Source organism: Plecotus auritus (genome assembly GCF_963455305.1).
Source record: "Plecotus auritus genome assembly, chromosome: 1".
Lineage (NCBI taxonomy): Eukaryota > Metazoa > Chordata > Mammalia > Chiroptera > Vespertilionidae > Plecotus > Plecotus auritus.
Genome location: NC_137770.1, coordinates 122,853,582 through 122,867,084, shown reverse-complemented (window position 1 = coordinate 122,867,084; position 13,503 = coordinate 122,853,582). Strand labels below are relative to the sequence as shown.

The window sequence follows — 13,503 nt, the reverse complement described above, 5'->3', positions numbered from 1 at the left end:
GAACTGTGGCCAAGACTGGCCTGCTGCCTGTTTCTGTAAGTAAAGTTTTATTGAAACACAGCCTGGTCCTTCCTGCATTTGCCGGGGGCTGCATTTGTGCAGTGGCAGCAGCAGAGTTGAGTAGTTGCCACAGAAACCATATAGTCTACAAACAAAGTATGTACTATCTGGCCCTTTACAGGAAGCTCCTTAGCCCCTGGACTACACAAGACCCCTGGACTTTCAAGAACTTGGACTTTCTCAGACAATCCTGCATTTGTGGTAAAGTTACTGCATAGAAGACAGTGCCCCTTCAGTCACCAAGTAGAACAGACAATAATAATAATGATGAATTTTCCTTCCTTTCCTCTAACTGGAGATATCTTTACCGTACCTTCTGGAGAAAGGGATAGTAAGTCCCTCTACCCAGCTCACCCAAATGACTCCTCACTACTAAATTGGCATGTGACTGGTGAAAATAAACACCCTGAGATGGCAACAAGTGATAGTTTGGTTTAAAGTTTCCCCATTAATGCAGGAAAATGCTCACAACCTGAAGCTTTTCAAGTGTTTATTAATTTACTCTCTGGGACTGGGTGTTAATAATTATTTAGATCAAAGAGGAAGCCAGCATATTTAGCACTTACTGTGTATCAGGAACAATGCCAGGGCTTGTGCCTAGTTGACTTAATTGATGATCATCATAACCATCAGATGGCATTTCCACACTTCACAGCTGGGAATCACTGCGTTAAGTGGTCACCCACAGACTCACAGGGAGTCTGTAGCAGAGCTGGAGTTTGAAGGGGTCTGCTGGGTTCCAGGGCGCCAGGCTGTTTCCACGGCACTGTGCAGTCATCCTGGCCTCTGTGGCCACCAACAGCCTCAGAATGGCTCCCTGTACCCATTTTAAGTAGCATCTACTATTGTTGTATTGTAAATCATCAAATGAGATACAAGATGCCTTATTGAGCCAATTAATTAGGAGTCATTTATTGGGCACGGCCCAGAGCGAGGTGTCTTTTCCAAATCTCTGAGCCCCGACATAGAAGAAATGTCTCATATTTATACTTTTTGAGCCTCTTTGTTTGCAGATATTACAAAGGGCTCTGTGTGAGTTATTGTTACAGACAGTTGTAACCTTGAATACATAATGAGTTTGTACTTGCCATAATTATAATCAGTACTAGTCTATTTTAGTCTATTACATTGGATGGCTAGCTTGCAAGGTCAGACAGTTACGTTTATCTTTTTCTATTATTTGAACTAAAAACAAAGTCATTTTACAGAATAACAGACTGTCTTAAAGTGACAGAGTTTATAATGACAGAGTTTACAAGACTAGGGACTATCTAACAATAGCAGAGAGTTTCAAACAGCAGTTTTTTTTTTATACAAGATGGAGGTTACTATGCTTCACTATCTGATGGCTTCTCAACCTTTTTTACACCTTGAGCCCAATATTTCACAGTAAGAGCTGGCCGCTAAGGTGTGCCTCAAGTGGCTTTAGCAACACCTGCTCCACAGTTTGCTCCCATGCTGCCTATGCCCCAAGTCCCAGCCTGGTTCACCTGACTTTACCCAGAGGGTTCTCAGTGTGTTCTGCCAGTACTGTTTAATACCTGGGCTCCACTTGTTCCCACCTTCCTGTCTGCTATAATTCCTCTAGCTCTTCTTTAGGTGACCCAAGGAGGCAGCAAGAGGGGAATCTAGTGGCTTCCCCAGTTCCCATCCATCATGTCCATATGGTCAGTGCATACACACACGGCATCCTTGTGACTTTTTCTCTTTGAGGCTGTCCTTGATAATGCAGCCTTTGCCTGCCTAGATTTCTGTAGCCATCCATGAAGCCAGAATTTAAAGGGAACTCAAAAGTCATCCACACAACCCTTGATTATATCAGTGAAAAAACCAGCTGATGCCTACACAGGGTGAGCAACTTGTCCAGGCACACACAACTCGTGGGCAATGGATGCTGGGCTAGGAAGGCCCAGGTCTCCCAGCTCCCAGCTCCCAGCCTGCAGCTCATTCTGCAGCAGCAGCTCACCGCCTCCTGCCTGCCTCAGCTGACTAAGCAGGGGTGGCCCCCTGCATGTGGAGTGCTTACCTTGGAGCCTTTTCATGAATGAGACCAGATGCAGAACTCCACATTGATCATTTCTGTCCCTCCCCTTTCTGCTTTCTGTTAAAGGCAGCCCCCAGCTCCCAGCTGGCCCTGTCCCCTCCCCCATCCGGGAGAAGTTATTACATGAAGAGATCAGCTTACCAGTTTTCTCCCAAGCAGAGGCTGAGCTGGGAGCTCCGGGTAGTACAGTGAGGGAGAGCAGAGGGAACAGCACGGTGCCTAGCGGAACTCCAGGGCTGGAATCCCGGGACACAAGTGCATCTGCTAGCTGTTAGCACTTGGCAGACGGAGCTCTCCTCTAGGGTAGTTCTAACTTGGGGTAATAATGTTTGTCAGCTACCTGATATTAACATTGCTCCACGTTCAAACAGCAGTGTTAGCAAGACCTGGGGGAGAGGTAAGCCAAATAAAATATCTTGTCAGAAGTTGTATTTTTGTCAGCATTATATTTCCTTTTCTATCTATCAACAGGAATCAGGGAATGGGCGTTTATGGTATGCAAAGAGTAATGCTTTTTATACTGCTGTCTTAGGCTTTCCTGCCATTTCTTATAAGCAGACTTGTTTTCTTCTTGAAGAGCCCCATAATTTCTAAAATCTCATTCTGAGGTGGTACAGTTGCCACCCTGGGGTGATGGCATGGCCTTGATGACAGAGGCCTGGAGGTGCACGCTTCTCCTGCCGCTGCAGAAGGAAGAAAACGTGCAGGTCAGGTTCCCGCCCAAGGCACTGTTATGCATGCTAGAGAAATTGCTTTTGCATTACTTTTTCTCCTTGTATGCTTTGATACACTTGGGAAAATCTGTGCTTAACTTTCTGTCACAAGTTTGAAGAAGGAATATGATACATATCAGGGTAAGGAGTGTGTCCAGATCTACCATAGAAGGAGGAATGTTGAAGTCCCGTGAGGATGCTTTGTTCATATTGGTTCAGCTTATATGTTTGCTGCAAATAGTTCTGAACATCATTGATGCCTATAGGTGCCAGTTTTTGATGCGGGCAGAGATTGGAAGGTATTACCTATCGGCCAGAGAGGGAAGCACGTGGATGTATCCACCCTCGCCTGCAACAAATTTACCAGGTCTACTTCTTACACTCCTTACGCTGATGGAAAGTCAGAGGCCTGAGTAATGAAAGGACAGCCTTTCCATCTTGCTCTTTGAAATGCCAAGTGCAAGTGTGTCTCCTAAAAAGGCCATGGAGCCACTTTGCAACTTTGTCTTTTGTTGGCATTGTCAGGATGGAGAAGGCTCTGCAAGCTTAAAGTAAGTACGTCCCCTCTTCTAAACAGAGGGAGAGAGCTCCCCAACCCACTGCAAGGCTGCTGTGATTTCAGCCGGCCTGTTACTCTGTTCAAATAGATCTGTGGCTCAAGGCGTGCAGAAAAGTGTCACTTATTCTAGGCTTTTAGCCTATTACTTACCCTGTCTTTTGCTCTGCAGATATTTTCAGGGCCTGTGGGGGAATCGGGGTCTTGAATGGGAATGGAAGGAACTGAATGGGCTAGTGATGCTGGAAGCTGAAAGCAAACCATTGCCCTCTAGTTGTAGTTGAAGTTCACAACTTCCCTATTGATTTTTCATTGTGCAGAGTAAATGACAAATGGGCCAGCCTAACAGCCTAGAGCACTTCGGCATGTGAGAGGAGAGCTCATATGGAAAATATTTCTATCGCCGCTGCATGTGCATGTGGTCAGGGGACACCCCCGTACAGAGCAAATCACAGCGCTCCAGCAGCCCTCAGTTGCGTGCCAATTACTCTTATTAACAACAGGGCCAAGGGCAGGCTTCAGTTACCTGAACACAGCTGGCTTTTGGGGAAGGCCACTCTGGAATGTGTGTGCCTCCAGCCTTGTGTCACATGCAGAGAGGCGAAAGCAGCTCTGTTTCACATTACAATCAGCAAAGCAGATGAAGAATGAAAGGGGATTGCACAGGCTCATCCAAACCTTGATGCTGTTCAGACGGCACTCAGCACTTGGGAGAGGAAGGCAGAATTAAAGTGTGTGTGCACCTAGTAGCCAGAAACCCAATCATAAGTGATGAGATGCCTGCTCTTCTGCCCCTTTGTTCTCCTCTGCTGTGCTAAGTAAGGACCCCTGTGTGCCTTTCCCTCTTTTCCTCCTTGTTTTTCTTCCCTGTGTGTGTGTGGTGCAGTGCACACACTGCAAAGTTTTGGCTTTATAACCACCATGCTCCTAGGAAATTGTACAATTAGTGCGATTCCTTCCCCTTGTTGGAAATAAAATGATGAGGGAGGAACATGAATAGCACCTCCTCCCTCCTTAAAAAGAATGTCGCTTATATGGAACTTTGAAGAATGTGGCGTTTATTTATAAGAGGCTGTTTTTTATTGCCGTGTTACTTAGGAAACTCACCCATAATCATGTGGCGTCGCCCCCAAGTCACCAAGATTTCCTTTTTCTCTGCCAGCTGGCTTTCTTGCAGGTTTTAATTATCTCCCCTTTGGATGTTCATAAAAACACACGAGGGGAAGGAAGAGAGGAGAAGAAAGCCTACACCCCAGCGGTGCTTGGCTGGCTGTGCTCTCAGCATGGGGCTGGAAGCCCTCAGCAGACTCTGTCAGTTTTCTAGGGTGTGAGGTCTTTCCCGATAAGCAGGGGCTGGCAGTGGTGGGAGGAGAGAGTGTAATTCAAAGCAAGCCTCATTTGGCATCCTGTTGCTGGCACTGTTGGCACTAACGATTGACATCCAAGGACAGAACAACCTGGCATGGTGTCAAAGCCCGGGTTTCAGGATAAACACAAAGGACCATTCCTTCTTTCACTGTCTGTTTGCAGAACACTGAGGACACTAGAAGCCTTGTCCTTGTCAAAACTAGGATAGCAGTGGTGTTCACTGTACAGACTACACATATCCCCTAAAGCCGTGGTCGGCAAACTGCGGCTCGCGAGCCACATGCGGCTCTTTGGCCCCTTGAGTGTGGCTCTTCCACAAAATACCACGGCCTGGGCGAGTCTATTTTGAAGAAGTGGCATTAGAAGAAGTTTAAGTTTAAAAAATTTGGCTCTCAAAAGAAATTTCAGTCGTTGTACTGTTGATATTTGGCTCTGTTGATTAATGAGTTTGCCGACCACTGCCCTAAAAGAATGTAAAGGACTTGAAAGGTCAGCCGGTTTTTTGGTGTGTTTTTCAGTGTGGGAAGCATGGCAGGGTCCAGCTTCTTTGTAGGATGCAGCAAAATTTGGGAGGGGGTATTTTCTTTCCTAAACTTGAACTTGCTTTCTCAGGTGAAATCAATAAGATCAATAAAATATTGTTATAGATGGGGAGGGGGAGGGAGAGGCAGCTAGAAACCTGTAGGATTCCATGTATTGTGGTGAGATAAGTACAGTACCTAGAAGCTAATGAAAAAGATGTTTATTTTAGTTTTGATGAAGCAATTTGGCAAAATCGATAAAAAAAATTTAAAATCTTAGCTGCTAATGAGTATGGTATTTCTTTTGTGGTGATGATCATGTTTTGGGATTAGATATTGTACCCTTTAAAAAAGCAATAAATAAATAATAAACATCTCTTTGACCCTGCTTTTCCCATTTCTAATACATTATCATAGATCCACTATGACTGTGCAAAATATTCTGTGAGCCATTTTTTTCATAATTAGATTGTTGCAGCTACCCTAATGTCCCTTGGTAAGGAACAGTGTGCAGATGGTCAAAAGAATGAAGTTGTTCTTATGTGCTGATATGAAATGACCACCATAATACGTTGTTAGGTAAGAAAAGCAAGTTGCAGAACAATGTGTATAAAATGGGACTGTTGTGTAAAATGAGTTAACATATTTGTTTGTCCTCTCTCTGGAAGGATATACAAGGAATGGGGAGGGGGTGGCTGGGGTGGAGGGCAGGTGAGAGACTTACATTTCACTCTCATAGGTACTGTCCTCATCAAAAGCTTAGAGCACATGCTAAAGTGGCGAGCACATGAGTTAGTAGCTGGAACACTGAAGTGCAGCTCATTAAAGTCATTCCTAGGGGCTAAAATGATGTTCTTTAGGTGACTAAGTCATTCATTTAACACCTATTTGTAACCCCTCTGAGTTTTTCCCCATCTTTATAATGAATATAATGGCAGCTACTTTAAGGGGTGGTTGAAAGGTATAAATGTGATAATATGTGTAGAGCTCTGACCTTGGTGTGCCACAGCAGACAGCCCTTATTGGCTAGTACTGCAATTGCTGTTGCAGATGCTGCCATGGTGTGCCACCTGGGTGCTGTAAAAAGCAAGGGGAAAAGGTAAGGTCTTTGTCTTTGATGAGCTTATATGTGCAAACAGTGGTCATGCAATAAGAAAGTCTCTTTCTAACTGCAAGAGCAGATGCAAAGAAGCAACAAAATCTGCCTAAGAAAGTGAAAAAGATTCCACAAACCATGCCTATTGAACTGAGTCTTGAAGGGTTGTGTGTTTGGGGTCCTCAGGACAACCCCCAGGTTCAATGATTTGATAACCAGCACATGGTTGCACCCACAGCTCTGAGCTATTCCACCGACAGGATACAGAACAAAGTGAACAGAGGAAAGAAAGGTGCACTGGGTGGAGCGGGGGAGCCCAGGCACCAGCTTCCAAGGCTTTTCTCCCGTGAAGGCACAGGACACACTTGATTCCCTAGGGATGGTGTGACAACACGCAAAATGTTGCCAACCAGGGAAGCTTGTTAGAAACTCAGCGCCTAGGGTTTTTATTGGGTGCTGGCCGAAGAGGCACCCTCTACCTGCCATGTACCAACATTATGGACTCCCAGAAGGGAAGCAGGAGTTGAGTACAAATCGCATTGTCTGTCCAGTGTGGGCACAGTGAGCTACTCTTGTCAGTTCTGGGAATGGTGGGAACCTCCCCCCCACAAAAAAAAAAAAAAAAATCCAAGTTCTCAGAGGCCAGCCAATGGCCAACATCGTAAGTGGGTCTTTTTTAAGGAGAGCAGTCAGGTCTGTGAATGGATAGGCATTTTAAGTAGAAAAGAGTGGGGGCGGGGGAAGGACATTCCAGGCAGAGGGAAAAGATCGATAGAGCCCCATAAATAAGAACACGGCATATTCTGGAAACAATGCTTAGCTCAGATTACGGGAGCACGCATTGTGAGGAGATGTGGCAGAAGTTGCCTGGATCCCAAGGGTTGGAGTTTTTCTCTGTGCCTTTGAAGCTTCTAGAAATTCCATGTTTATGTTCTTAAGATTATCTTTTCATGGCATGTCATTTAGATGACCACTGTGGGCCATTTTCTTGGTCATAGATTTTTGAAATTATTTTAAAGGATTAAATCAAATTAAATAATGAACGTAGAGTTGCTTTGTAAGCAGTGATAGCCTCTATAAAAAGCTAGCCATCCTTATTGGTCCCTGGAGTGTTACTGGTAGCAAACAGAAGAGCAGGGTCAATGGAATGCCTGTAATGATTGATTCCTCTTGCACAGCTCTTAGCGGCTCCCCCTTTTCTTCACTTTCTGTCTGACATAAAAAACCAACTATGTGGAACTAACTTGGTAAAGCAGGACCTGAGTTTGCGCCTTGGGTCAATCACGTCTAGCCATATGACTTTTGACATTTTTAATTTTTTTAATTATGAAAGCTGTTGTTGTAAAAACAAATCAAGCAATAAAGAAACACGGAATTAGAAGTTAGAGGTTTCTCTTTACCTTCACTTCCTCCCCCTCCTTCTTCCTGCCTCAGATGAAACCATTGTTAGCAATTTAGCATTTGTCCTTCCAGAATCATGTCTACACATTTTTAAGCATAAGGTTATGTGAATATGTGTATGTTTATGCGAGTATGTGTGTATTATGCCTACAACTTGCAAATAATGCCTATGACTTGCAACTTTCATAATTTAAAAATATAAAGATGTCTCAAGTCATATGACTAGATGTGTTTTGTTTCTTTTTTGATAGCTGGTGCCTCTTGTTTCTACCTCTTATCTTGTGATTGCTAGGACTTGCAGTGTACATTGTTGAACTGTAGCAGTGAAAGTGAACGCTCTTGTCTTTTTCCAAGTTTAAATAGGAGAACTTTTAATATTTCATCACTATGTGTAATGCCTGCCAGATGTTTCAAATAGATAAATTTTATCTAGTTATAAGTTCCCGTCTAAGTTTTTACCAGGAATGATTGTTGAATTTTACCAAATATTGTTTGACTTCATCAAAATACTCATATGGTTTTCTCCTTTAACCTAATTATATAGTGAATTATATTAATAGATTTCTTAATGTTGGACTGTCTTTGCATTCTCAGAACTAACTATCTTAATCATGGTGATTTACTCATCAAATCTGCTATTATATTTGATTTGTGAATATTTATTTTGAATTTTTATAAGTACTGTTGGTTCATGGCTCTGTTTTATTGTGTACTACTTTAGGGTTTTGTTAGCTTTGTAAAATAAATTCAGACGTTTCTCATCTTTTAGTGTGCTTTGAAACAGTGTAAGTAACAGAGAAATTAGCCATTTCTTGAAGGTTTGTTGAACTTGGTCAAAAAACCAGCCCTTCTGTGGAGGGATGGTCTTTGACTATCTTTTCTTTTATTTCTAAAAAATGTGTAATATTTAATATATATAGGAAAATAAACGTAACATATAAGCAAGTTACGAAGCAGAATAATAAAACAAACACCTATGAACTCATCACCCAAATAAAGAAATAAAGCATTCCCAATATTGTGTGCCATTCTCCAGGTATATCCTCCTCACTTCTCTCCCGCAAAGAGAACCATCATCCTGAATTTTACAGTTGTCATTTCCTTGCTTTTTGTTTTAATAATTTTTCTCATATATATGTATCTGTAAATAATGTAGCCCTGGCTGGTTGGCTCAGTTGGTTAGAACACCATCCTGATCAGCCGAGTTTGTTGGTTTAATCCCCATTCAGAGCACATACAAGAATCAACCAATGATTACACAAATAAATGGAACAAGTCAATGTTTCTCTCTTTCTCTCTCTCTTTCTCTGTCTCTCTCTCCCAAAAAATAAATAAATAAGTGAATGAATGAATGGATGAATGAATGAAGTGTTTGGTTTTGTGTTCTATAAATATTCATTAGATTTTGAATTATGCATGATGATGCATGTAGCTATGTTTTTTTCCTGCTACATAGTATTGTATTCTTCTATGTAACATGCCATCTTTTTTCCTGCTGATAGTTGAGTTCTTTCCAGGGTGCTTTTATTTCTATTGTAAACAGTGCTGATATAAACATTTGGAACATGGGACATAGAATATGTGTTTAACTCTACAAGGTAATGTCAAATTTATTTCTAAAGTGGCTGTGTCAGTTTTTACCTCCACTAGCAGTACATAAGGGTTCTCAATGACCTATCTCTTTATCAATATTTGGCATTGCCAGGCAAGTTAATTTTTGATACTATAATAGGTATAAAGTATTACTGGTGTGTGTTATTTGACATTTCCCTGAACTATTGTTACACTGTAATTTGTATATGTCTACAAGATATTCATGTTTTCCTCTTCTGTGAAATGTTTATTCATTTCTATTTCCTGATTTTAAATTTGGTTCTTTGATTTCTCACATTTGACTTAGTAGGGTTTTTAAAAATACATATTTTGTCCCTTGTTGGTTTGGCTCAGTGGATAGAGCATCAGCCTGTGGTCTAGAGGGTCCCAGGTACAATTCTGATCAAGGGCACATGCCCAGTTGCAGGCTCGATCCCCAGTAGGGGGTGTGCAGGAGGCAGCTGATTGATTCTCTCTCATCACTGATGTTTCTATCTCTCTCTCCCTCTCCCTTCCTCTCTGAAATCAATAAAAATATATTAAATATATTTTTAATATGAATCTTTGCTAGTTATTCCATGTAATATTTTCTCCAGTTTGTGGCTTGTATTTGAAAATTAATAGTATCAGTTAATAAATGGAAGTCCTCACTTTTAGCATGTTTGAATTTATCAGTTTTATTTATGTTAACACTCTCTATGTCTTAAGAAATTATTTATCTCAAGATTATAGAGATATTCTCCTATATTCTCTGAAATTATTGAAGTCTTGCATTTCACATTTGTCTTTAACACATTTATAATTGGTTTTTCTGTGTTCTGTGAATAAGAGATCTGTTTTTCTTTTCCATGTTGATAATGAAATGATGCAGGACTAACTGTTGAAGCCCATCCACCTTATTTTTATTCTTTGGGAGTAAAATTTGAAGTTAATTCAGCAATTTTTCTTGGAAAAATCCTTCAAGAATTTTTATCAGAATTGTATTGAATCTATAGATATGAGGGCACTAACATCATTCCAATATTGGTCCATTCTATCCATTAATATAATAGAAGATTTACATTATTTCAGTCTCCTTTGAAGCTTTTCAATAAATTATCATTTTCTACATAAAGATTTTACACATCTTTAATTTAGATTTAGTCCTAGCTACTTTGCAATATTTTTATTGTAAATTATGTATACATTTTTAAATTAATTTTTGGTTTGTTGCTAATGTTAGAAATGCAAATGATCTTATATCCAAGCAACTTACTAAACGCTAATTTAAATCAATTGTTTGGCCCCAGCCGGGTAGCTCAGTTGGTTGGAGCACCATCTCATACAGTACACCACAAAGGTTGTGGGTTTGATCCTTGGTTGGGGCATGTGCAGGAGGCAACTGATCAATGTCATTCTTACCTCTCTCTCTCTCTCTGTCTTTCTCCCTCCCTCCCTACCTCCTTCCTTCTTTCCCTTCCTCCCTCCTTCCCTCTTTCCCTCAAATCAGTAAACATATCCTCTGGTGAGGATAAAAAAAAAATGTGTTTCAATATTACATCAACTGTCTGTAGAAATTTTTATAATTTCTAAGTACATAATCATGTCATCAGTAAATAATGACTTTTTTCTTTTTTTCCTTTTCCAATTCTTATACCTTGTTTCTTTTTATTCTTGTAACACAGGCTAATATCTCTAGTAAAATGTTGAATAAGGCCATGTTGTTTTGTTCTGACTTAAAGAGTATATTTTAACATTTTACCATTAAAAATGAAGTTTTCAGTGTTTACACATTTTATCAGGTCTATAAACCCTCTTCTGGTCTGGTAAGAGACTTATTTTTTTTAACATGAATAGGGGTTGAACTTTAATGCATTGTCTCTGTCTATTGAAATTATTGATGTATTTTATATATAGATTAATATATTATTTTTATTATTATTCAGTTTTAACTGTTCTTAAAAATTGTCATTATGATATTTTCTCTGACCCACGCATTACTTAATTATATTTTCAAAAGTATCACCCTGCCATTGAACCAGGAGGTCAGGGTTCAATTCTGGTCAGGGCACATACCCTTGCAGGCTCTATCCTTAGTTAGGAGCCTGCAGGAGGCAGCCGATCGATGATTCTTTTTTATCATTGATGTTTCTCTCTCCCTTCCTCTCTGAAATCAATATATATATATATATACATATATATATATATATATATATATATATACATATATATATATATATACATATATATATATATATATATGTTAAAAGTATGGCCCACACATCGCTAACCTGATTGTATTGTGGTTAGAGAATACAGTATATGTAATGCTGATTTTTTTTTTTCATGTTCAATGGCCTAGTACATGGAAAGCCTTTGTAAACATTCCAGGTGTGCTTGATAAAAATGTTCTTAAGAAGTGGGTACAGGGACTTTTTATATATCTCTAAAATTAAGGTTATAGATTGAGTTGTTCAGGTCTTCTATATCTTTGCTTATGTTTGCCTGCTTCATCTGTCACTGAGAGAGAGAGAGGTTGAAATCTCCCACCAGCTGTTCTGTTGGTCTGTGGGGGAGATGGGGCATGACTGACCTCACTGTCCTTTGGGCAGTCCTGTTAGTAACCATTCTTACTCAATGGTCTCTCCTCCCTGTAGTTTCTGTACCTGTCATTTCTGAATTTAGAATTTTTCTATTTCTGTAATAGTCTGTTTTAATAGTTTCTTCTGCTATGGTTTCTGATCAACAAACTTTCTAATATCCAAAAAATCCTCAAAATTTTTTATCTGCTGATTGTGTTCTTTCTTTTTTTTTTTTTTTAATATATTTTATTGATTTTTTACAGAGAGGAAGAGAGAGAGATAGAGAGTTAGAAACATCGATGAGAGAGAAACATCGATCAGCTGCCTCCCGCACACCCCCCACTGGGGATGTGCCCGCAACCAAGGCACATGCCCTTCACCGGAATCGAACCTGGGACCCCTCAGTCCACAGGCCGACGCTCTATCTACTGAGCCAAACCGGTTTCGGCTGTTCTTTCTTTTTTTATAGTTGTTACAACATGTGTGTCCATTCTGCCATTAGAATGGAATTTTAGTAAGTGTTGACCTTAAACAAATAGATATTTCTCCATAAAAACAGGTTTATTGGAGAACAATAAGAACGGCAATTTGGGACATGCGGTCTAATGGCGAACCATGTGCAAGTCCAGAAAAACAAAGGAGAGGAATACTCTTTTATGGACTTGGGAGGGGCTGTTGTAAAGGAAGAGTTCATTGGAGGAAACTGAAAGTTCAAAGTGTAATGACTTTTTTTTTTTAATATATTTTCTTGATTTTTGACAGAGAGGAAGGGAGAGGGATAGAGAGTCAGAAACATCGATGAGAGAGAAACATCGATCAGCTGCTTCCTGCACACCTCCCACTGGAGATGTGCCCGCAACCAAGGTACATGCCCTTGACCGGAATCCAACCCAGGACCCTTCAATCCGCAGGCCGATGCTCCATCCACTGAGCCAAACCGGTCAGGGCAAGTGTAATGACTTTTCATTGGCTGAGATATGGCAGTCTCCCACTGGCTGAGCTGTTACCAGGTGAAAAGGAATTTTTCCTTCCTATGGTTGAGGTAGAAGTAGTAATGTGATTGAAGATGCAAGGTACTTCTGGTTCTCTTGGGGTCAGTAGTGAGTGTTCAGTGACAGGTGCATGACAGTTCTCCCTTCTAGCCTCTCGTCTCCATATTAAATGAGGTTTCTGTTTATTAATTTTTACAAAAGAAAACAGAAAAACAAATACCGTATTTCAGTCTGCCATCTTGACCCTTTTTAAGACACATTTATCCTTTTTTTCCCTTCCTTTTCCTTTTTCTCTCAATATATGTTTACTGGGCAAACGGTTTTCTAGACCTCTGTTTTCTCATCTGTCAAATGGGGATGATAATATCCCAATGGCTTATAAGGAGTATGAATAAGATAATATCAATGTAAGTGCTTTGTAGACTATAAAGATCTATACAATACAAAGGATGACCGTAGCACATTCCTTTCACTTTTCTTTTGTGTAACTAATGTTATAAAGCAGCTCAGCTACACTAGAGAAAAGTGTGGGTGGCATATTGTGAGAGGCTCAAACAAAATTTTATTTGCCACTTTTTAAGAAGAATTATTTGCCAAG

At 40.5% G+C, this 13,503-nt stretch overlaps 1 protein-coding gene across 2 annotated transcripts in view; it reads left to right on the top strand.

The window, feature by feature from the left end:
* Window positions 1-13,503, top strand: part of THSD4 (thrombospondin type 1 domain containing 4) — a gene marked incomplete at both ends in the record, with an annotated part of 709,334 nt that overhangs the window by 429,390 nt on the left and 266,441 nt on the right. The window contains one exon of one of the 2 annotated variants that reach the window (XM_080656973.1): window positions 2,430-2,501. The exons of the other annotated variant lie outside the window; for it this stretch is intronic. Within the exon in view, the coding sequence (XP_080513099.1) occupies window positions 2,430-2,501 (72 nt within the window). Of the gene's footprint in view, window positions 1-2,429; window positions 2,502-13,503 lie in introns of those variants that run through there. 2 annotated transcript variants of the gene reach the window in all.